This window comes from Pholcus phalangioides, unplaced genomic scaffold, assembly GCF_987345545.1.
Source record: "Pholcus phalangioides strain wild (caught in Gottingen) unplaced genomic scaffold, Ppha-v1.0 ptg000003l_1, whole genome shotgun sequence".
Taxonomy (NCBI): Eukaryota; Metazoa; Arthropoda; class Arachnida; order Araneae; family Pholcidae; genus Pholcus; species Pholcus phalangioides.
This window is the reverse complement of record NW_028301596.1, coordinates 21,601,130-21,626,783: the sequence shown is the minus strand read 5'-3', so window position 1 is coordinate 21,626,783 and position 25,654 is coordinate 21,601,130. Positions and strand designations below refer to the sequence as shown.

The window sequence follows — 25,654 nt, the reverse complement described above, 5'->3', positions numbered from 1 at the left end:
ATTAGCCGTTTTATTTTTCCTCATTCATTTTCCGTTGGTCGTGTGTTTGACCGGGCCTTCAACTCATAAAAATGAATGAAACCGGGCCGTGGGCTCGAATAGGTCCACGGGTCTAGAAAAATCTATTTCTATTCCGGAGTTTACGTGTCTGTTTTTTTACATTTGTGACCACGTTTTTTCGTTGGGACAGAACGTGTTTTTTCACCTTTTGATAGTGACGAAACATATGTCGGTGTGTTATAAAATGTGTTTTGTCCTTATCACTTCCGTGAATAGTTTCTATTTGTTAACATTAATTCAAGAACGTCAATTCAAGGCATCATAACGCGCGCCGAACCAGGAAAGCTGTTTGGTGCTGCCATCTAGACGAAATTAAACGCACTGAAATTAATTTCTTCCTGTGTAGCTCTCTTTCCACACATTTCATGGTTTTTCTTCTTCTGCTTGCATAAAACCCCTGCAACGCTGTGGCTTTTGTATGTATAACCATGGTCCCCGCAAGAGGTGGGCTGACAAGGCTCTAGCCCTTGGGCCTCGAACAATTTTTTGCTTTTTCACGCTATAAATTTATCATAAAGAGGCCCGTGGAAGTCTGGTCGGGGGGGCCCGCAAAAGATCCCAGCCTAAGGCCCTGCTCCAGGATGTGGGGGCCATGTGTATAACTCGGGATTTACGACATGGTTTCCCCATCGACTCGAAAAACCATGTGTCTCGTGTGTGTGTGATCTGTGATTGTGCCTCGGCTCTCATTTTAGTGATTTATAAATGTGCCGAAGGGAAGCTTAAGTGCTTTAGAACCGTGCCGCTGTGATCTGTAAATAGATACCCTTTACGTTAGAGGTTCCGTCCGTGAGGAACATTAACGTGGGTATCTGTCTGGTATTACAAGTTCAAGGCCACTTAAACTACCAGTGTTATTTGCAGATCCGTGAAGTGACTCGCGGCACATTCCCAGATCACTTAAGGGCTTTAAAACTGTGCCGCTGTAATCCCTAATTACGAGGGTCACTCTCAAATGATCTAGATCAGTGATTCCCAACGTGGGCGTTAACGCCCTCTGGGGAGGCGATGGAATGTTCCAGGGGGGTGGTAGAAGCTACGGGTTAACATAGGATCCTATGGGTTAGATTGCGTTGGGGGACGATGGGAGAAAAACATTTCTGAGGAAGGGGGCGATGGGACAAAAAAGGTTGGGAACCTATGATCTCGATCGAATTCCTTCTGAATAATGAATCTGAAAACGTGCTGCAGATCACTCTGGTGATGTGGAATTGCACCGCGGGGGCGACTTTAGTGATCTGAAATTCTGCAGGGGGTCACCCAGGTGATCTGGAACTGTACAACAGATAACTCAAGTGATCTGTAAATGTTCCGCGGTGGGTCATTCAAGTGACATGGAACTGCACCGCTTATCACTTTAGTGATCAGGAATGTCTCTCACCTCTTTTCATTTTTGAAAAATTAGGTTTGAGTTTTCGGGCTACAATAACAAGGTTGGCGGCTAATGGGTTTGAGTATGTAGGTAGAAGAAAAGGAGGATTTTCTGTCGCGTAAATTCAGGGCCGCAGCAGACGGGTCTGGTATCCTGGGCGCCGGACCAGATGGGGCGCAAATTTCACCTTTTAACCTGTCCTTCAACATTACAAAGGTGCGCCAAAATGCGTTTTTGCCCCGGTTGACAAAGCATCTAGTTGCGGCCCTGCGTAAATTAGGCGACTGGAATAAGGATCCAGTCAGTGATGGTAACCTCTTCCAGCGAAATTTCCCTCAAAAAATTCCCTTTTGACTAAATTTTTCCCACGCACTCAGAAAAATGTGGTGCCATCTAGCGGGAAAAATACATAATCAAGTATTTTACAATAGAAAAGTATTGCACTACATTATTTTCTTAATTTTTTTTCAAAAATTCTTTTGTTTGATGAACTTCCAAAATTTTCCCACGAGTTACCATCACTGGATCCAGTGGCTCTATACTGTCGTGTTTTCGGCGAATTCACGTCAGCGATATAGTATATGTTGGTGCTGCCATCTGTCTCTTGAACTTGAAGTGAGTAACTATGAGTTTGGGGAGTGGGAGGAGAACCAATTTTTATTTCCAAAGCTGATTAAAGCTATAAAAAAAATTAATATCGGACTAAAAATATTTTTGTATCTAAAAACGAGTTACAGAATCAATTTTCATGGAAGTTATTATTATTAAGTCATTTTTAATAATGAAATATGTAAAACATATGATGATATCGTTTCTATTCGTATCCCAAAAAGGAGCCCGCATTCCTTGTGCTTCCATCCATCACTGCCGAAGACATCGCTGAGATGGTGCTACCCGCTGAACCGGCGGACCTACGGACTAGCGGCGTGAAGGACCGCGAGAGGATGAGATCCCTGTCCGGCGGCTCTAAGGCCGTTCCCCCAGCCACGATATCCAGCATCAAAGAGTCGATGGTCGATTCGACGGCCAATCGGATGAGGAGACAGTCCGGGGACGACCCGTCGTCCACGGGCAGCAGGAAGGCAGCTGCAGCCCTCTTCGATGCCTTCCGGCCGCGTTCCAAGTCAGACTCGAAAAGCAAGAGGCCAACGTTCATGTCTTCGCTCAGGTGAGTCTACCATCGAGACCATCATTTTATATGCCTGCGCAACCAATCACAATTCGTTGTAATGTATGTTTTACTATAAATACGCCAGGGGTTCTTAACCCTTTTTTTTTTCAGCCGCGACCCGAAATCAATAAGATCAGTTTTGCGTTTCCATGGGATTGTTTGCCTTCGAAATTAGTGAAACCAGTGACGCAGTAAATTGCATTTATAATCATAGGCGTACGCAGGATTTTCTCAAGGGAAGGGTTTTCCATAATTTTTCTTCCGAAAGGAGGGGGGGGGGGGGGTTCATAATTTTTAAATATAAAATAACACCAAAGTCTCAGCTCAAAGGACGGGTTCGAACCCCAAAACCCATCCCTTGCGTACGCCAATGTTTATAATACTCTGTAAGTGGATTCGTGCTACTCATCTACGAAACCCCTGCAAATCAAGTTTGGGTCATGAGCTCACGAATCTCTGGCCGTAAGTGAATTTATAAGATCCGTCTCGGAAACCCTAGCGAACCAAATTTAGGTCGTGAGCCATAGCTTAAAAAACCCTGCCGCTGTAGTGGTCGAGTGGTCGTAGGGCTCGAACCGTGCCTGCACCACTGTGGTGGTCAGCTGGAGTTTGTTATTTGTAGTTCCTAACTTCTAACCGCGACCGAGAGCCGATCTCCCCCTTAAAAAGTCTTACTACTTTTGTACCGTTGTAGGCCTACGAATATTCAATCACTTCACTCGCAATTTTAAATATAGATGGCTGCACTAAAAATTTGCATGCAACACTATATACGCACTCAGAGTGTTGGGTACACATACTCACACTTCCGGCGCAACTCAATCGGTAGTAGCCCGCGGCTATAGACCGGAGTTGTGCTTAGTTTGAAAGAAAGAAAAAAAGCGAAGCTCTCAAAATCTCTTGGCTGTAAGTGGTTTCATACGACTCTTCTCAGAAACTGCGAATCCAGTTTGGATCAGAGCCCCTAGCTCAAGGGTTCCTAACACACGAGTCGCAACCCACACTTGGGTCGCAGGGGGCTTCCAAGATGGGTCGTTAAAATCCACTAACAGAGGCTCTTGAGTTATAGGCCACATGACCCCAACTTGATTCACAGGAGCTTCCTAGATGAATCGTACAAATACATTTATATCCTTGCCCCAAAGCAGAATGTTTTCGTTTAGAAGCCACTGTTCTGCAACGAGCACTCAGCCAACACCCTCTGATTCTTCGGTGTTGACTCAGCTGATTGTAAATGTTCATTATCGCCTATGATAGTGTTTTCAACTATTTTCTTCAAATTCTTCTGATATTGTTCTGCATCAGCACTGATTGTTTTGCGACGTACGTCGCAATTCTGATCATATACCGCTTTGGGACAGCCTGGTATTCTTGACCCATGGGTCACGACCTCAACTTGATTCGCAAGAGCTTTTTAGGTGAGTTGTGCAAATCCACTTACAGTCGTGTTGTAAATGAACTTATAAGGGTAGGATGTAAAAGAGCGTCATTAGATGCAAAGCAATCATTTCTCTCCATATTTTGCCAGAAAAGTCAGAAGAATAAATGGAAGGGAACAACAAAACCATGTCCGTGAAGATAAATAAGGCGAATCGAGATAAAAGAGAATTAATCTTTTTTTTTTATTTGAAGATTTTTTTATCGAATTATCTCAGAAAAGGAATGCTTTTTGCGAGTCGAGAGCGCACCGAGTAAATGAGATTACAATATACTGAAAGTCCCTTTAATGGAATTTTCCAATGAATTCTTTTTCCCCATCAAAAGAGGAGGAGAAACGCAATTACGATTTTTATTAAAAACACGATGAGAGAAAAATGCATTTTTTCCCCTTTTTGAGCGAGTGATTAGTGTTTCAATAGCGAAGAAACTATTTTTTTTCCCTCCATGGAAATCTTGACTTGATGGAGCCACTGGTTATTTACTATGCAGAACCGTAGCGCGCCTTTTCGGGGCCCTCTGGGCAGAATTTTTCTTGGAGGCTCCGTTGAAAGGGTTATTATTATGCAAAATAAACGTGAATTTTTTTTTGTGGGCCCCTGTTACGGGAGTGGCACTATGTATATTTGGTTGTTATCGGATGAACAGCGTGTCCGGCTTGAAGGTATCCAAAAGTGATGGCTTATTGCGAGAGAGCCACCCGTGATTACTTTCGTTCATTAGCAGTTTAATGAAGTTCAATGTGAGAAATTTTAGTAGCTCTGCAGCTTGTCTAAACAGTGCTCGATCTCTTGCCAAGTGTTTTAGGTGTTATTAAATCACCTACTGCCAAGGGCGTCGGAAATGTTTCGAAACTGTGGGTGCTCGTCTTTATTTTTATATCAGAAATTTTAATTTCTGGATCAATTCTGGGGGTGCTCGGATCCATGTCACAAATTACCGTGGGTGCTTGAGCACCCACAGCACCCCCGGCTCCGACGCCACTGCCTACTGCAGCATAAGCGGACACAGGGTCTTCGTTGTGACCGAGTGGTGGGTTTCTACCTCCATCCTCTCGTCTATACTAATAATACAAATTTTTTGATGACCGGAAGGGGCAGTCGCTCTTATCCGCTTCCCCCGTTCCACTTATATGTGCTGCAGATGCTATTTCAAATTCACTCAGTTCGTAACTGAGTGCCTCTGATTTAAACATGCTACTACTACTAAACCGCACATTCACCTCGTGAACAGTCCTTTTAAAAACTTTTAACGAATTGATGCATGTCGGACATCAGCGGATACAGCAGGCTTCTCGAAAGGAGGGGGGAGGCGAATCTCCGAGAGTATACAAAAAAAAACGAGGAGGAGGGGGGGGGGAGGATTGTCCACCTTTTTGTCCTCCCATCAATGCCAATAAAATAATTTTTTCAGTGAATGGGTGTATCGCCTCCTTTCCCGCCTATGATGTCGTAATGTATGTGTTGTGTACTCAACGTGAAGTTTGTTTCAGAGGACTGCCTGCTATGTGTTTCAGAAATGCTGATATCTGTCTTTCGAATTCAGAAGCTTCTGGAAGTTGGAAAACCACAAAAATCCAACTTCTTCACACCTTCATGTCCGCGTGCTTGCAGGCAACGAGCAACTGTTGTATAAAGCTTTAGTGCTGCCACCTACATTTTAAATTGTGAGTGCTGTGTAATGATTGAATATTTGTACCATTGTAGGGTCTGTTGTCCTCTGCAGCGATACTTAATAACAAAGAGATTGGCTAGCATTCGCGCCTCGAGAATGGAAAACCAACCAGATAACCAACTCCAGCAGATTACCGCTGTGTTTCCTGCAGGGGTCGAACCCTGAGATGAAATGTGGTGGTTGGCTGAAGGGTGTTTTCTGTGGTTCCAAACTTTGAGGCTTGAATGCGAGCCGATCTCCCAGTTAAAAAGATTTGCCACAGAAAGAAACAAGCCTACAACGATGTAATTATTCAATCGTTTCGCTTCACTCACAGTTCCAAAAATTGGTGGCAGATGGCAGCGCTATGACAAGCATTACACGGAAACAAACTTCACGTTGGGTTGCAATACACACACACTTCCAGAATTTCCCGGATCTTTTTAGACCACCTGCTTTCATTGAGACAGAGTGGCGGGCCATGACCTGAGGAGATGAGGTGTCTTGCCGTGAGCATACGTCCCGTATTGTACGTCACTGAACCCACTTTCCCACATATTTTTTTGCTTCGAGACTTTTGTAGGAGGCTATCGGCACCCATCCTTCCCCCCCCCCTCCCTGGCTTTATGCGGCAGCAAATGGTTTGTGGTCGGTTTTTTGTGTTGTTTTCAAATTTCTAGGCACGAATACGAGACAGGCACACAAGCAGCTAGCAGTCATGGCTACGGCATTTAAAATATTCACTCGGAAAAATAAAACTTCATTGCTAATTCCTCACTTCCGATAGATGACAGCACCTGAACACATAACATGCGTGATACTTTACTTCCATGCATTCGCACCTGGGTTTCACAAAAAAAAATGAAATTTCGAAACGACCACCTCTTTCGAGGTAGAAATGAATATGACACGCTTTGTTTTGTTTCGTCGTAGGTCCAGCATGCACCAGACGTTACTGTCGCCGAGCAGCAACTCTCAGCCTCGTTCAGCAACCGTGAGTCCTACATCTCCGCTAGCAACGCACAGCATTCCACCCTCGAAACATCATCATCATCATCATCATAACAACAACGTGATCTCTCATCAAGACGGCATCAGGCCCAGGTCGGGCTCCGAGAGCAAAGGCGGTCCCGTCTCCAAGGTGTTCGAGATGTTCCGCAACCGATCTCACTCCATGAACTCGGAATTCAAGAACAAACTCGTGAGTGTGTGTTACTTATCATTATATTAATATGCTTCAAATGCATTTTATTCTTGGTATTTAAAACAATGGATTCCCAACTAGTGTTCCGTGGAAATCAAGAGGTTCCCAGGAGATCCGGAAACCTCTTTGTAGCAGAAGCTCTTCAGTGTTACAATTAAAAAAAATTATATTGGAGAGACATTCACATGTTTTTTTGGGTGTCCATGGAATAGTCTCGAAACCAACAGGTACCACAGGAATTAAAACTTTGACTTCTGTTATAGACATCCGCGGTAATAGCTTGGAAGGGGAGGGGGGGAGGTAGACATAAATCGCCCTATTAACCCTGCTCAAAGTTGTCTTAAGGAGTTCGAAGACCCCCGTTTTTCCTCTCAAACCGGGACACCCCACGGACCTATCGCTATGGGCAATTAACCTTTTAAAAGCGGCAGTTAGGAATCACTAAACTTCTCCTTCAAAATGTCAATTTTTTGTTAATGAAATAGGCTTTCTTCTGATTTTCATCAGGCGCAAACTAAGGGATAAAAAGTAGAGTTTTCCCATTGAGAAATCAACTTAACAAAATAACCTGACTTGTCAATGCTGAAATAAGTTACTTTTATGAAGACGAGATATCTCGTCAATGTCGTTTGAAGAGTTAACTACCGAGTGAGTTGTGCTGGGAGTGTGTGTGTGTGTATCTAACGATCGATAGACGTATCTAGTGTTGAATCAGAAGCAACCCGGTGTGAGACAACCTGCGGTAGCAATCTTTTTCTGTGGCGATCACTGAGTGGGGGTCATGTCGCCGTTTCTGTTGTATCCTCGCACCAGGAAAGTTTCTGACAACAACGAATCGCGTTACAGAGTAAGCATTCAAAAAGTAATGAATTATTCAAAATGGTGAGAAATGCTGAAAAATGTCCCGAGACTAGATTATGTGCACTCAGGTTAATGAAAGAAATCACTTCAAAAATAATGAAAATTAAAATTCATAAAAGAGATACTTCCATAATTAATAAAAATAAATAATTCCAGATTTCATTAAAGAAATAGTTCCGGTATTAATAAAAATTCAGGATTAAAAAAAATAATAATTCCATAATTTATGAAAAATCAAAATTCATGAAAATTCAGAGTTAATGAAAACTTCAGAAATAACGAAAATTGAAATTCATGACGTAAATAATTCTCTCCAGAATTAATAAAAATTCAGGAGTTAAAAAAAAGGATTCCGGAATCGATAAGAATTCAGGTTTAAAAAAAAATTGAAAATTCCATAATTAATAAAACAAATTATTTCAGAATTAATAAAAATTCAGAATTTTTGAGAAAAAAAATTACATAATTAATGAAAATTCAGAATTCTTGAGAAAAATAATTCATTAGGGGCCGTTCAAGTATTACGTAAGTAAATTTTTAGTCATTTTTGACCCCCTCCCCCCCTTGTCAGAAAGTCAGCAAAACGCTGACCCCCCCCTTGTCAGCAAGATTTCGTCATCAGCTCTGCTCCTCTGAATCCTAACTCATATTTTCATAAAGGGGGGTTTGATGACGTAATCATTATCCAACCCCCCTCCCCCCCTTGTCATCAAAAGTCAGCAAATCGGTAACCCCCGCCCCCCATCGATGATGACGTAATACTTGAACGGCCCCTTATGATTAATGAAAAATCAAAATTCATGCAAATTCAGAATTTATAAAAAAAACCGTTCCATAATTCATTAAAAAACGAATAGATGGGTTCAGCTCTCATTTAAATTCAGAATTTGAAGTTATCTCAGAATAAGTGAACATCTTCAATGTTGGGGGGGGGGGGGAAGTGTGTGCACTATTTGATTGCGAGTCCGGGGGGCACGGTCTTTTTTCACCCACTTGTCAAGACGCCACTGGCCCTTCTCCAGGTTGTGGGTGCGCCTGACGTCTTTATTGAGGAACTGCAAGAGCTGGATAAGAGAGTTCTTTGCTGAGAAGAGGAAGCTTCTGCTACCAACACATACAGTATATTATCTCGAGCACTCGAGAAATATCGTTTGCCTCAAACGAGAAAAAAAAAATCGTTGCCACAAAATGTAACATAATTTCGAAATCAAGGAGGAATCTCTTCAATTTTTCTAAAAATATAGTGGAGCTCAGCTCACGTGCTGGAGAATTTTTTTAACCCCCCCCCCCTCCTCATTCCTTTCAGATCCTGGTGCTACAAATGTGGGGTTGCTTTTTTTCCCCCACTGTAAAAGTTTTTATTTTCACCTCAGGGAGTTAAGTCCTTCCTGACTTGGAGGATTGTGTGGGTTTCGAGTTGGAAATCTGGTGAATATGAACTTTAGGGCTTTCATGAGAAGGCGGCACTTAAAGTTGAACTTTCAGGGTGTTTTTTAAGATGGCTTCCAAGAGAAAATGCCTCCGCGGAAAGTGTGATTTATTACTTAAAATTTAGCAATAAAATTCTATAAAATACTGTATGTGAAGATGAACATACCCTGCATCGTCTTGCCGAAAAAAATTTGAACGAAGTGAATTAAAACTTCTCAAAAACAAAATGAAAGTTTGAAAAAAAAAACTGGGGAAATAAATATTAGCTGACATTTATGTTTTCAATGCATATTTTCAGTACCAAAATTGCAAAAACATTTTGAAAATGTTAAAAAAGGAATGCTCGGGTCTAAAAGGGTTCTGGCAACGAATTCCCGTTTCACGATGAATGAATTGTTTTGCTTCGCATTGCGATTGTTAGTGGATGTTGAATAGCCAGGGTCAAAGATATTGAGTCATTCAGTAAATATGTCTGTTATACTTGGGTCCCTGATTCGCTTACTTGCTCTTGCGAAAATCGGGCCCAACAATCGCAAACATTGCGCTACGTACTGATTATTTTATCTTCTTCAAGCAGGGCCGTAATCAGATAATTTGTCAGCTGCTGTAAACGCGCATTTGGGCACCCTCATGTAGGAGAAGCATTTAAATGATGAATTCAGTGCCCACTCTAGTTCAGCGCCCGGAACATCAGATCCGACTCCCGTTGTTGTTGTTGCCCTGCCTGCAAGTCATAAGCAGGTACAGCTGCAAGCTCAGTCATTTTGTCTCCCGCTGTATAGAGGTTGGTCATAAAATAACTTTACCGATATACGAGCCCTTAGCGGCCGCAAAAACCAACTAATGCTAATGAAATTCGAAGAATAGGTGTTTTAGAGTATGCGCTGGAGAATGAGAGGAGAAACAAAAACATTTCTCTTTTGCTGTCACTGTTACAGCAGCATTTTGGAAAAATTCACTTCTATACATCGCAAAATAATTGGAATAGTAGGGAGGGGGAATCAAGAATAACGTCGTGGAACAGTAACTGTAGCACCATAAATGCCTGCGCACGACTCAGACAAAAAAAGATCTCACTAAGGGATTGGTGCGCTAACCGCTCGGTCGGACATTTCGGTTAGATCTGAAGGAAGTCTCCCGACTGAGCGGTTAGTGCACCAACCCCTTAGTGAGATCTTTGTTTTAGAAAGAACCGGCGTTGATGGTGTGACAGGTAATATTTCAATGCCATTCATGGTTTTTATTGCGGTGATCATTTTGCAATGCCTAAAGTGAGTATTGCTGTTTGAATTTTTCGAAATTTTGTTGCTGTAACAGTAACCGCGAAGAGATAGATTTTTATTTTTAATCTCATTCTCGAGCGCATACTCTGCAACATCAATATCTCGAATTTCATTAGTATTAGTTGATTTTTGAGGCCACTAGGGGGCTCGTATATCGCGGTGAAGTCATTTTATGACCACCCTGTATGTATGTCTTTCATATCCACTTTCACGACTGATTTGAGGATGGAGATATTTATTGAATTTTCTTCTGTATCGTCACATATCAATTTTTTTCCCCTATCCGATGAAGTTGTAAAATGCCAAAATACCGCACTTGATAAACATGAAAGTTCTAAAAAGAAAATCAATATAGAAAATTGGTTCTTGGTGCTCATGTACAGAACAGATCATCCCCGTTCATTTCTGCCACGTGAGGAGAGGACACGGTTTGTCGGTATCGATTTCCGAGAGTTTTGTCAAGACTAAATCAATAACATCACTCGGCTTGAATCATTATGTAATTGATGCATATGTCTATATTTTCTAATGCTTTCATCACCGATGTCATGCCGATATTTCTGGTAAAATCCGCTATCGTTCGACATCACCTCCAAATATTGGCTCCGAACAACTACACGCCGCTGACCTTTCATATTCCAGGAAAAAAAGGGATAGAGGATATTGGGATGGATTTCAGTAGCGCCCCCTGGTGGTCTTCGGGACATTGACTGAACCAGCTGACGGGGGTGGTGGTGATGTTGGCATGTTGTTGGGTATGGGGGAGTCGATACGATAGCGCGTGGTGGAATCATCTTCTCGAGTTATTATTAAAAAAAAATTTCTCATTTTATTTTTTTTGTTTCGGCCGGTCGTGTGGAGCCACGAGAACGTGTTTTCGCGTCATCATCATCATCATCACTATTCTACATAAGAGCCGATTTTATTCTTCTCCTGCTATTGTTCGGCGTCCTTCTTCTACTGCTTTGAAACATGCTTGTTCCTCTCACTCTGTCTCTCTGAACTTCCTTATGGCACGTTGCTGTTTCTCAGTGCACATTGTGTAGAGTGCAGAAGAGAGAGAGGGCCCTCCTACTTCTTATTGTCATGATGACACCGGGCTCGTTTTCCAGAGGTGCGCTTATTGTCGAGTGCGTTACGTAAAGAAACGTGCGATTACAGTCTTTTTCTTTTTGTTGCTACTGTGGCATTCACTCGTCATCCATTCGTAACGCGTTCTGTTGACTGATTACGTGTCCACCCCCCCCCCCCTTTTCCTTTCGAATTTTATTTTTCCTTTTTTGTGGTAGGAAAACAGATTATTATTATTATCATCATTGCATGTCTTCTGATGTCACGTGCTCTCTAGAAACCAACGTTGTTGTAGGAAACGGTAAAATTCGTTCCAGAGTTTGTTCAGCTTTTCGGTTACTTACTGGGGGCTGCGCGGGATTGTGCAAGCTTTGCTACAAAAGCATTGGTTCTATATTATGAAATAATATGTACAGCAAATAAGTTCTACTCTTTTTAGTTATTTCTCTGTCTCCGTCTTTTACTACTGGTACGGAATGGGTGGTTTTATGGTCTTCGGGAATCGGTGGAGAAACTAATTAAAGACACGGTGATTGTTTGCGCTCGGTTTATTTGTTTTGTTGTTTCTGCTGCCTCGCGATCATTACGTGGGATCTGCTCGACTGTGTGGTGAGATGTCGAAAGCCTCTTCCGATGAGAATAAGAGAATGAGGAGAAGGTCCGGCAGCGCGAGGAGCCAGTCCTTGGATTCGCAGAGACTGTCTTCGCAACTGCAAAAAATATGGAAGGTAAGACGAAATATAAATTTACGATTTTTTTAAAATCTTTGTAAAGAGATCTGATTCAGAACATTGGTCGCGGCCCGGAACAGAAGAACAATTTTGCAGCTCTGCAATATTTGGTACTAGTTGATGATAAGACATATTGAGTGCCATGTTAACAATGGTATTTCTATGAATTGACAGAATTTTGAGTAATTTTTATTTTTAAATGCCAATGTTAAGCAACTGAAGACAATAATATGAAATTCAGTGTGTTTAATTCTGTTTTTTACGGCATAAAAATTTTCTATTTTACCGCCTATTGCACCCTTAGCAGTTAGGATAAGTCTGGCCTTGATTATTAACAATGGTTATCCACGAGGGAGATTATATGTATTTCCTGTATCAAGATCGAATTTATTCAATTTTTTTAGTAATGTACATGGTGCCCCTTAAATTTGTGAATAGTTAAAAAATTCGTAAGAATAGATGGGAAAAATATTGGTATATTGGAATGAGGTTTTCTTTGTGTTCGGAACGTTCGTAAAGCTTCAGCCCAGAGATTCGTGGCGGAGGTAAAACACCTTCACTTTCATCTGTCAATGGTCAACATCACAATGAAAACCTCATGGAAGCGCCAGTTACAGGAAAATTCAAAAATGAGCTGTTAATCGTACACCCTGCATTTTATAGGATTCTGGTTTGCATATTGCCGGTGATTTACCTTCGTGCAGTGCCCTCTATCGACAAAAATATTAAGAGAACTATAACTTATAGAACTATTTTTTGTACCAAAATCACGGAAAGTCATAAAAAATCAGGGAAAGAGAGTCAGGGTAAAAAATTATTACCAGTAAGATCAGCGCTTGGTCAGAGCTTGTACTGTACCCATGCCCTTTCGACCAGGAAAAATTTTAAGTTTTCGTCAGCTCATGTCAGAGAAATGTGTTTTTTTTAAGCTTTTGAAAACGGCTTTATTTAGGTTCCATGCATATTTATTTTTTGAGTAATTGTGATTCTGCATTTTTAGGCACCTCACAGATGTTAATATAATGGTATTTAATATGACATTTTGATTAGTTATTTAAAGAACACACAAATACAGAGAGAGAGAGATAGGCCAATAGACGCTTTTGTTTGGGGAAGTCAGAGAAATTACTAAGTTTTGTCAGGAAAGTTAGGGAAATTTTTTGAGTTTTGGTCAAAGAAAGCCAGGGAAATGATCAATTATGATTTTGGCGAGGAAGGATGATCAAAAATGATTTTGGCGAGGAAGGATGATCAAAAATGATTTTGCTGGGAACCCTGCGAGAGCAATTACATATATAATGTAGCGTAACCTATGTGGTCATGATAGGAAATGTTTTACAACCCCATATACCTATTTAAGTATTACAACAAGAAAGCGTCCGAAATACATGCCATCCGACATGATATATTCAGAATCCGGCTCTTAAGGCGGGTAAGGGAGGAGTTACATGAAATCAATCACGGGGTCGAACTTTGAGACTCGGCTCATCATTTTTATCTCGAGACTGCAAAATTCGAAGCCAAAGATAACAAATAGCAATTGTTTATCAAAACAGTCTCAAATAGTAGGGATTATATGCGATGTTCAGTAATGTCATTTATTTATCATCGATCTTCGGAATTAAAATAACTCCCCGTCCCAATTCTTCCTTTCCCCGTTGATGCCATTCATAGAGTCATCACAGGCTAGAGATAGAGAAGGATGATGATATCGATTTTTGTTCTGGTCGGTGGCTTTCTGTGTTTCGTTGGCCTCCCTCCAACTCCAGCGGTAATATACTCCAACAAATATTCCACCCTTTCATATGTTCACCCTGTCCTTGAAGGTCAAGGAGCTTATACATATGTATACGTACAATGCATATCACACCACATGGACGTGTTATATATGTACATTCATCGGAGCGTGGATGACAATCTCTCGTCGCCATACGTGCCCATATAGTCGTTCTTGTTCCCATGCGCAAAAGCTGGAATAAAAACTTCACGTACTTCTTTTTTCTTGTTGGAGGAGGCAGCGGGGACAAAAGATAGATGCCAGTGACATGTGCGCTGATCCTTTCTTTTCCTGTATTCGCCTGCTTTCTGGTCCAACAGAAATTCCACTCGAGTATTTTTAAGTAAGACACGCCCTCACGCGAATTTTATCATCACCACCACTGCGAATAAATCATCCCGAGTTCATCATCGTGAGATATGTCCTTAAAGGTCATGGAAAAGTTTGGTATTACTTGAAATTGCTTTTCCTTTCTTCACGGATGTTTTGTATAATATTTTGTAGTACTGGTTTTCGTGTAAGACATTATGTACAGGGTGTCCCATAAATTCGTAAATAGTTTAAGAATTCATAAAAATTGAAGGAATCTGTATATTTGAATGCGGTTTGAGGAAAAGTTATTCTTATGAAGGGGTATATACTTTGGTATGGGGGAAAAAATAAAATTCCTGTCGAAAGTGGGTGCAGCGCAAAAGTCCGGCCGGAGTGATTGGATCTGGCCCTTTCTTCAATCTCTTCTGTGTCTGGAACGTTCGCAAAGCTTCGTTTCTGAGGTAAAACAACTTCACATTTTCCGCCATTGTCAATATCGCAATGAAAACCTTATGTGAGTGCAAGCGACACAGGAAAATCCAGAAATAATCTGTTAACCGTACATCCCCTGCATTGTATAGGATTCTGATTTGCATATTTCCAGTGATTTGCTTTCGTGCAGTGCTCTCCATCGACAAAAACTAAATTTTTCCCCCCATACCAAAAAAACAAGACAAAAAAATTATCCCATTCGCGAACCGCACTGAAAATCAATTCCTTCACTTTTTTAAACTATTTACGAATTTATGGGATACCCGGTATATCAGCGGTGTGACTTCTTTTTTATTTTAGAAGGGACATGTGGAGCTCAACCAAACTCCAAAATTCTGTTATATTTATTCGAAATGAATGGGTGAATTGGTATGTTTCTGAAAAAAAAAAAAAATTTCAATTGATTTAAAACTAAAACAAAAAACATATCAGAAAAAAGAGGAAAGTTCAGCTTTGATGTATTTATGATTGTGCAAAACACAAAAATTAAAATTTTATACGGTGTACAATTGAAAAATTTATAAATATTGATAAAATTTTTCTCCCATCTTTATTGAGAAAAATTTATCCCCGCTGTTAGTTCCAGATTAGTGCAGTCCCATCAGATTTTCACGAGGACCCTTTGCACTTAAGGTCCTCGGGCCGTACTCGGATGGGCCATAGCCCACTAAACAATTAAGTCTGTCAATGAATGTCTAGTTGGCCGTGGGTGGGCCCATGCGTTAAGACGGCACTGCAAAGAGCCTCACTTTGCCACGAAGTTGAGACGGCCCTACATGATATCTCCGCTGGAGGGATCAAAATCTCTCACTGAACTCTACACATTGTACTTCAACCTTTTTTTCTGCTGCGGACTACTGAAAGTAGTTGAACCGGCGGATATGGGAGTAGTAGTTTTTTGTCAGGAGGAAAAAAAAAACACAAACAAATAGGAGGAGTAAGGCCGGTATTACACTATGGAAGTTTGATAAAAATCCCTTTTATAAAACTCAAAAAATTAAACCATAGGTTACATTCGAGCAGATGCAACCAATAATCTTATTGGTTGAATGTTTCAAAGTTTATAAAAGAACTTTTAGAAAACTTTTATAGTGTAATCCCGGCATTATAACCGGCCTAATTTGCGAACTGGCATAAAATAAATGTATCAATGGGAGAAACAATTTTTGTGCACCACCAAAGAATAAACAGGAGAAAAAAGAACCCAAATGGAGTGAAATAATTTACAGACCGGCGGAAAAGTATTCAGGAGTAAAAATTATATTAGCTCGATTCACCAGACGGTTTCGGCTGTGCGCCATTTATAAACCTTAATTTAAAGGGGTGGGGGGGGGGGGGGAGGAATGCCAAAACTCTCCTAGCCTAGTCAGAGATTCCCTTGTGGATGTGCGACAGGTGCCGTCGTACCGGGCCCCGCGCTCGTAAATTATTGGAAAATTATATTTAAAAAAAATGGCTTAAAATCTGCTTACGTAATACTTGAATGGCCCAAACTTGAGAAATGCAACTAATAAGCGCACTTTGTTTTTGCGCTAAGTTTTGTATCAAACTTTTACAAAACTTTTCAACAACTCAACGAATAGCTGCATCGGTTATATTCACTCGAATGTAACCGATGCACTTATTGGTTGCATTTTCAAGTTTTATAAATGCGGAATGCAAAAATATTCGCCGAGACCAAAATGAACTTTTGTAGAAGTTTAGGTTTTCATCACCTTTCTTTTCTATTTAGTTCAAATTTGAACGTCTAGATGGCGATACCATCGTTTCTTTTCCTACCTAAAAAGGTTAAACTAACCTGAACAATAAAATAAATTACGTACATGCACTATTTATAGTTCAATAGTTTTTTTTAAATGTAAAAATACACATTTAGATCTCATGCGTATAGGGATACCAACCGTCCCTCTTTTTGATGTTATTTCTAGCGCCCGCCATTTCGGAAAATTCGCCCTTTTGTCCTCTTCAGGTTTCCGGAGTTATTTTTCTTTTTTTTCTCCACTTTAAAACATATATTTCTTCATTGATATGAGTGTGTTTGTGTTCTTTTCCCACACGCATTCACCAATAGCCGCTGAAACATTCCCAGAATTTTTTCGGTTTCAGCTTTTTTCAGCAGTTCCGTTTTAGAGTAGCGAAAAAGTATTGTTGTGGCCGGCTTTATTGGTCGGAATAGTGCGCCATCTATTAGGATAAGTGACGTCACTGAGGGTGCAGGCGTCCTCCTTTCTCAGTTTTCGGATCTGGTAAACCTAGCTACCTATAAGTATTTGAATTGGTGGTTCTTAACCTTTTTACCTGTTAGAATTTGTTTGTTTGTTATTAATTACACTAATTATTCATTAAATAAATGCCTTTTTCGGCTGTGGGTAGGTAAAACCAGACCAGAATAGAATTTACAGCCGATTCCCATGCTTTTGGGGACGAGTGTCGGCATACGAACTGGCCAAGAAGGCCTATGAAGAGTGGAAAATGAATAAAAAGAATTTGAATTTTGTCGTCAGCCTAGTACAAATTTGAGCCTGGGTGAGCCACCGCCACAACCAGTTCAACAATCACCAATCAGCTTCTCATAACTAGTTCGAAGGTAGAATAAAGAGGGGAAAAAAACACTGCATGGGAGTCGCAGCGCAAAAAACCTCAATCGAATTGTACAGTTCTACAATTATTAGATGGTAAAATCAACAATAGAAATGTAAGGTGATAATTTACACAATACAAAACAGTTCTGTCCAGTAAGTGCTCATACGAAAGTTGAAATGAAGATATGTTATAGTAATAGAATCTATCACTCAAAATACCAGTATGAAAAATAAGTAGTATGAATTGGATAAAAACCAAAATTCAAGTGAAATTCTATTTACAATATGTACATCAGAATTTAATTTTAGAGCAGGTTCCAATCCAGGTGGGAAATTTGTTGCGGTCTTCTGTATTTCCCCATGACCTGAATATCATAATCAACAATGTCTCGTAAATGCTGGTGCTCTGATTCTCTCATTCTATCGAACTGTTCACCATTTATTTTTTTGATGTAGTCAAAAATGTTGGAAATCTCGAGGTCATTCCTAATGGTAATTCCTCTAATATACCAGGGTGCTTTGGTAAACCTTCTAAGGATTTTATTCTGCACAGTCTGGAGATTCCTTACATTCATTTTACATGAATGTGACCAAGCAGGAGACGCATATAACATAGTTGGTCTAAGAATGGTTTTGAATAAAATTATTTTGTTTTTGAGGGAAGGTTTAGCCTGAGCGAATGTGATCTTGTTTAGCATTCCCGAGACTCTGTTTTATTTTTGACATATTCAACGTGTGATGTGAATGAAAGGTTTTTGTTTACAATGCACCCCCAAGTAATTAACCTGACTGACAGGTGGTCTTAAGGTGTTATTACCAATCAGAAGTGGTTGTCTTGGCAATTTTCGTCGTTTCGTGAACCATACAAATTTACATTTGTCGTAATTCAGTTGTATAGCTAATTCGTCACACCATGTTTCAATATAGTCAATAGTTTCTTGCAAGTTCCCTAACGCTTGTGTGGCTTTTCTTTTAGGGTAGGCAAAAAGAGCTGGAAGCTCTATAAATGAATGAAAACCAGTTTGCGGGGTTAGCATCGCTAGGTCACGGGAATTTTTTTGACAGAAACCCCTCAAAACGGCCGATAGGTGGCGTTGACGTACACAAGTCAAAGAAAACCACTACAGGGGATAACACATTAGGGGCCATTCCAGTATTACATAAGCAGATTTTCAGCCATTTTTGACCCCCCTCTTGTCAGCAAAACACTGACACCCCCTCCCCCCTGTCAGCAAAATTTCGTCAGCATCTTAGAATATTTCATATCTTCCAAAAGGGGTGGTTGATGACGTAAGCAACCTTCAAACTCCCTTCTAATGCGAACCCCCCCCCCTCGATGCTGACGTAATACTTGAATGACCCCTTACAGGCGAGTCACAAATCCAGCAACGGCGGAGTGTAGCAGGTCCGAATGACACCTCTGGGCGGATCGCGTCTTTCAGTTCCGACAGATTGGATGGACCGGATCGATAAACCCGGGATTTCAAATATCCTCATTACCAGAAGTCTGCCGGTGTCAAATCTGGAGGCCATGGGGGAACCTGAAATGTCTGCTAATGACTTTGTCTTCCCGAACGTCTGTGTCATCTTGCATAAACGTGAAGGTAGAAAGCGCATCTCTTTTACGCAAACAAAACGTTGCTGGATTTGCGACTTGCCTGCAATGTGTTACCTCCTGTGGTGGTCATGTGGAACACATACTGCTGTAATAAACGATTTGGAGTAGGGTGACCATATGGCCCGTATTTCCCGGGACAGTCCCGGTTTTCTTTCTTTTTCTGGCCGTCCCGGTTTTTCTCGTTTTTTACATGGCGCCTACTTGGATTTTTATTCTGTATTGAAGTCGAAGATTGAAATTATTTTTTAACTCATAAATTAATTCTATTATGATAATTACAACACTATAAATAAGAACATTAATCTCCAACATTTCTGTTGTTGAACGTTTCATTTCGTGGAATTAATTTTAATCCACTGCAATTTTCAGTAACGCTTCGTTTCCCGCCATTGCGATTTTTCCGTAATTTCAGCAATATTTGGCAAATTCGTATACTTTTGGCGTTGTTCTTGGCGATGTCCCGTATTTGGAATCCCAATTTCCCGTATTTCTCTCGAGGAAATTTGGAGGCATTCTGTTCGTTATTTGCGTATATTTTCTTTGACTTGTGTACGTCATCGGCTGTTTTGAGGGGTTTTTTTCTTCCTGTCAAAAAAAATTCCCGTGGTCTAGCGATGCTAACCGTTTTTTATTTCGGTTACTTTTCCGGTATTTATGAATTTTTGAAGGTTTTACGGACTTTTTGCCCACCCCGTATTTAATTTTGGCTTTATTTTTAGTTTTTGAGAAGCAATTCAAAAACGAGAAACTAAAAAAAAATTATTTTTTTCACTTTTTGAGATTTTTGGAATAAAAAAGATTCATTGATAATTCGTCCGTAGAAGAGAGAGAGTCCAGTCGCAACAACTATAAATTAATGTTTCTTTGACACTTGCCGTTTTGTTGACGTTTTTCCTGAGTCCTGTGTTCACGACAATATCAAACCTGAACACAACATGCTAATAACACACAGTACCAGTGAACAAACCATGAAATAATTTAGATAAATGATGGTATTTTTCTCTCAACCGAAATGGAAAACAAATACGATTGCTAATCGAAAAAGAAACTTTTTAAATCATTACTTTTTAAAAGTCCGTTATAACGAATAACGCACTATAACGAGAATCTCGCTATTACGAGTAATTCGAAAGTGAATGCCAAAGCTAACGTTAAAGATACAAAAATATATATTCGTTTATAGCGAGTTATTTATGAATGGAAATGATCACACATTCGCTATAACGGCAACGGAAATTCTCAAAGAAAAAGCGTGTTCCATTCCTTTCCCCCTTTCTTCAAGAATTGTACATGAAGTGGGCTGGAAAGCGTAGCATTTTTTTTTTATAAATCTCTTCACCCTAGTCATGGGTTTTATAAACGGGGCATGGCAGTACTTCCCTCGCAAGTGCGGAAATGGACTGTGCGGATTTGTTCCCAAATTACCCACGTGCGGGAATGTCTATACTCCGAAAATAACATTTTTTTCCGTGTTGGGCAGGTTGGTACGACCACTCTGGTTTTGACATAATTGTTATTTCCATCAAAAAATCATTCCCCTTCTCTCTCCCCACCCCCTTTCTTGGAATCTTCCAAAATGGGATACGGGGGGGGGGGGTCTTAGCAATTTTCTTTGCCTTAAATGTCATTTGTCATTGTCTTCTATAGTGCAACGAATACTTCAGTTGCAGAAACTGCTGCTTTTTTTTTAATTAATTAAGCATTTTGTATATATGCATAAGCAATTAACTCTAGATGCATATTTAAGCAAAAGTAGTTCAAAATGAAAGGAAGAACAAAAGTAAATTCATCTACAGTCGCTTAGCAAAATCATTTTTCAAAAAACCGTCGTGAAAAAAAAACGTTAAACGAGAAAACTTTTTAAACGGACTCGATGAGTAGTAAAAGTTTGGACCACGAAAATAAGTCGTACTAAGCGAGAAAACGTTCTAAGTGAGATCCACTGCAGTTTGTTTTCCCTTCCTCCCCCCATTGTATGTTTCTACAGTGTAAAAAAAACAAACTAATATTCGTCCATAACGAGAAGTCCTTTATAACGACAATTTTGCCTCTGATTGCGAATTGTCGTAATAACGGACTTTTACTGTGTTTTGCGAAACTATAATGGGCTGTCGCACAGTTTTTGGGAACCACATGCGGGGAAAGAAGGAAGAAAATCGAATGTTGTGTAAATATTTATTATCAATGAAGACAATTTTGAAGTTGTTAAATAATGACGTTAGAAATTAATTTTGCGTTTTCCTCATTTTTATAAATTTTTTCTTTCAGAAACTGGGAACTAATTCACAGTCGTCCACATCAACCGGTGAGTTTATATTTGAATTCGAATTTTTTTTTTTCCAGGCATTTTCTCCCTGGTGCTCATTGTATTTTACTGATTGCACACAATTACGATCTAACGCCATGAAGGAAATTTCACCCCCGAAAAGATGGGCTCTGTCTAGGGTTACCAGATTCGAAAACTGAGAAAAGAGGACACCTGCGCGACCACTCTTGGTCACGTCACTTTTCCTAATTTTCGCAACAGATGGGATCCACTATACTTGTCAAAAAAAGGGGCCATTCAAGTATTACGTAAGCAGATTTTTAGCAATTTTTGAGCCCCCCTCCCCTTATTAGCAAAATTTCGTCAGCAGCTTAGAATATTTCATATCTTCAAGAAGGGGTGGTTGATGACGTAAGCAACCTTCAAACACTCCCCCCCCTCGTTGCTGACGTAATCCTTTAATGACCCCCAAAAAAAAGAAAAACCTCAAGGATTATGACACACAATCAAATAGCTATGCAATGGTCTCGGAATTGAAACATAGTTCCACACGCTTTGACAGTGCTAGGCATAAGTTGGAACAAAAAGAAGAAAAAGAACAATCCTTTGCTTATAACGAATTGCGCTCACCTCCGGTCAGTTTTGTTACTTTGCCGGGAGTAATAGGCGAGAGGTTTCTTTTTTCTACCCTAAGAATTTCTTCTTTTTTTCTGCGGGGTAATGTTGCTTTTTTTTTCCAGACAAATCAGCATTGAGCATTGGTTGCATCTTATTTCGTTTATTTCATATTGGGAAGAGCTAACACCTCTCTTCCTCTCCATTTCATTGTACGGCATTAGCTGTTAGTGAATAAACACTGGTATTCTTAAAAATGATGTTGCAGTTTTCTTCTTCCAGAGCTGTTTTTCTCATATTATCCTGGGGCAAGCTAAGCCATGGTTAGAATACAGGGTGTTTCAAAGACAATCACCCGATTTGAAATGCGTATATTACGAAATATATTGAACGTAGATACTTAAGATTAATTTTATATTACATGGCTAATCATGAAGTTCTTTTACAAACCAAATTAAAGGTGCTCAATATGTCCACCTTGGGATGCACGGCATATGTCTATTCTATACTGTAGTAAAATTCATCCCGCACTTTTGCGAGCATGTTCGCATCCACTGCGAGTGGATTTCTGTGGACTACGTGCGTAATTCTGTCGGATGCGCTCCACATTTTCGTCTGACATGCGGGGGACGGCCAAGGGATTTCCCTTTACACTGACAGCCCGTGTCTCGAAATTGTTTATACCATCGCCTAATGCTGTGAGCGGTAGGAAGTTCAACATCAGTGTATTGTCGACGAAAACCACGATGAACAGTTGTTACGGACGCACACTTCGCGAAGCTTAGAACGCAAAACGATTTCTGTTGTGCAGATGCCATCTTGACAAGCACTGAAGGGGCGGTCGAAGGAAGAGTATTAGCTATTAGCGCTACCTGTCGGCAACTGCGCGAAACTCGATATTTCCCCATTACATTATTCGATTAAAACGGATTAAAAGCTGAATAGTTCTGATTTTTTTAAATCGGATGATTCTTTTGGAAACACCCTGTAGTATCTGCCCTGTTTGGAAGCAACTTGAGTTCAAATCGATTGGTCCTATCAGTTCTGCATACTTATGTCGTTCAGGGTTGTTTTCCGGTGCTGCCATCTACTTTCCAAATCGGAAGTGAGAAACTGGTAGGTTGAATTAATATTTTTGCGCGTGTAATTTAATATTGCAGGTGTGTTGCTCTCGCAACGGTGATAATTTTTTTTTTTTGAAGAGAAAACTGGTATATTTTGTTTCTAAGAAATCAAACTTCGGCTAATCACCATTGCACCGATCGCGTGCTGGCATAAGGGCTTCTACGACGCGTAGTGATATCCAGAAGACCACACAGCAGAGTTCTGCAGGTGCAGCCATCTATCTTCCAACAAGAAGTGAATCACTAATAAATTAAAGTGAACATTTTTTTTTGAAGGTCGTTTGATATTGCAAGCCGAGACCCTTTCGAAGAAATAATGAACCTGCTCGCACACCTTGTGCTCGCTACTACTAAACCGCACAAGTACATCGTAAACATTCCTCAGAGGAACTTTCAAGGGATTGGTGCATGTCGAAATGCGCCGTGTATATGTTGTGTACTTAACGGGAAATTTTCTTTCCGCGGAATTTCTGTTATGTGTTCAAGGAGTGCTGCCATCTGCCTTCCGAATTCGAGAGCATAACAAGTCGGCAAACAATATTTGCCCGTTCACATTATGGGCGAATTTTAGATGACATGTGCCTGATTGGTCTCTGTGGAAGGACTTCTTTTGAAAATCAGAGAGAGATTGTCTTGCATTCACGTCTCGAAGTTGGAAAACCACAGAAAACGAACTCCGGCTCAACCTGATGTACTGCATCTCACGAAAACACATACAACTTTTGACGTGAAGGTGATTTTTTTACTCTTTTTCCCCATACAAAAAATGAATTCAAGAGGTTATATCATGTTGGGGGGTCTGAGCTGGAACATATTTCACAATTGCTACACAGGTGCTTTTCTTCTGATGGTGCTCCTTGTTTTTGATGCCAGCCATAAAAAAATAGGTCTTCTGATGCCAGCCATAAAAATATGTGCCCAAGTGGTCCAGTGGTAAGATGCTCGTCTACCACCGTGAAAGTTGAAGACAAGTACGTGGGTTCCTGAGGTGATCACCGATAGATAGCGCCATCATTTCCAACCCAATTCGTTCGGTAGTAAATTGCTGTATGGCGATACGACCTTAGTTTGTGAATGGTGAAGTAGTTGCCATAAAAACGTGCTCTCCTTCTGATGCCAGGCATAAAAAATTGCTTGTGTGACTCAAGCCAGCTTATTTAAACAGAGTCAAGATAGAATATTTTACGTAAGCCCATATAAATTACATCTTTATTGCCCGTTATCATTTTACGGCCGCACCCTTCACAGCTGCCCAATCCCAGCCAATATCGATTCGACCAATCGGGCTAATGCGTTACGGTTATTTTCTTTCAGAAGGGCACCAAAGGAAATTTTGTGCTCGGTAGCACCGCTAATTGGCAGAGACATACGCACACAATATGTCTTTTCTAGTTGGCATTTTGATGGCCTGGCTTCAGTCTACTGACTAAGGAGAAATCGTCTATTGTTCTTGCGTCATGGTCGGTTCATTTATTTACACAGGAGGAGATTTTCTTTTGCTTTTATTTTTCACTTCTTTATTTATTCAGCATCGACTGAAGGCTGTCCTTGTTTGTATGATATGATCAGCGCTCCTCGTTTTTATTTCCTTCCAATTCCGTTGCTGAACTCATTTCTGTATTTCCCCCCCCCCCCCCCCACTCACTTCACTCCGAATTGCTAAAAATACGATTCCGGTGAGTGATTCGCCAAATGTTCCTCTAGATGCGTGACCGGCGCATCAAGATCCAATTTTACTCCTCCAAAAATTTCGTTGAGGAGAAGGAAATATTCCTATAAATTTTAGGTCTATTTTAATAGAGTTATTTCTTTGTATTTCATTTGAAAAAAAATACACATCTTCTTACAAAACTACCCCTCGAAAGTTTAGAGAGGAGTGAAATTACTCTTCAAAATTATATTTTTAGGCTGACACTAGGTGTGCATGTTACGGAAAATGTGATAAAACCGGTTATAAAAAAATTATGCATAATCGCTGACACCAAAGTAGGATTAATTTCCCTAAATGTACTACTTTTACCCGCGATTATGATTGTATAATACTCAAGCTTTGTAGGTAAACATGAAAAATGGTTTTTTTTCGATTTTCAATATTCCAATTTATTAATTTTATTTCTTACAAAAATTCAAAATCGGGGAGAAAAAAAAAATCAGCAAGTTGTCAAGAGACCCATACTTGTTGGCACATTGCCAATTTATAATGAACGAACAAAAAATATATATACATATCTCACATAACTCATCTGTTATTATGCATAATTGCCATTTCGTATGAGAAATCGGTCTCATTGCTGTGATAAGATTTATTTAGATGAGATTGTACTTGGGAGTTTAAACCGGACATAATGAACTTTGATTTTACGAACTTTTCCGAACATCCCCGAAATAACTTCTACAACTGATTCCTGTTGGACGAATTCTGGAAATCGGACCTCGATATAACTTACATTTAAAAAATTTTACGATCGTAGCCCGATATATCGTTTTATCAAACTATTACACATAATTTTTTAGCATTTATAAAATTTACGAACAACACTTGGGTATTTTGCATAACCGCCGGTAAAAGTGATATTTTTTTAGTATTTATCAAA

At 40.1% G+C, this 25,654-nt stretch overlaps 1 protein-coding gene across 4 annotated transcripts in view; it reads left to right on the top strand.

Moving 5' to 3' along the window:
- Positions 1 to 25,654, top strand: part of LOC149088277 (5'-AMP-activated protein kinase subunit gamma-1-like) — a 159,176-nt gene that overhangs the window by 66,620 nt on the left and 66,902 nt on the right. For all 4 annotated transcript variants that reach the window (XM_089246218.1, XM_089246231.1, XM_089246239.1 and 1 more), the window contains 3 exons: positions 2,266 to 2,600; positions 6,627 to 6,894; positions 21,324 to 21,360. In XM_089246218.1, the coding sequence (XP_089102344.1) occupies positions 2,266 to 2,600; positions 6,627 to 6,894; positions 21,324 to 21,360 (640 nt within the window). The remainder of the gene's footprint in view (positions 1 to 2,265; positions 2,601 to 6,626; positions 6,895 to 21,323; positions 21,361 to 25,654) is intronic.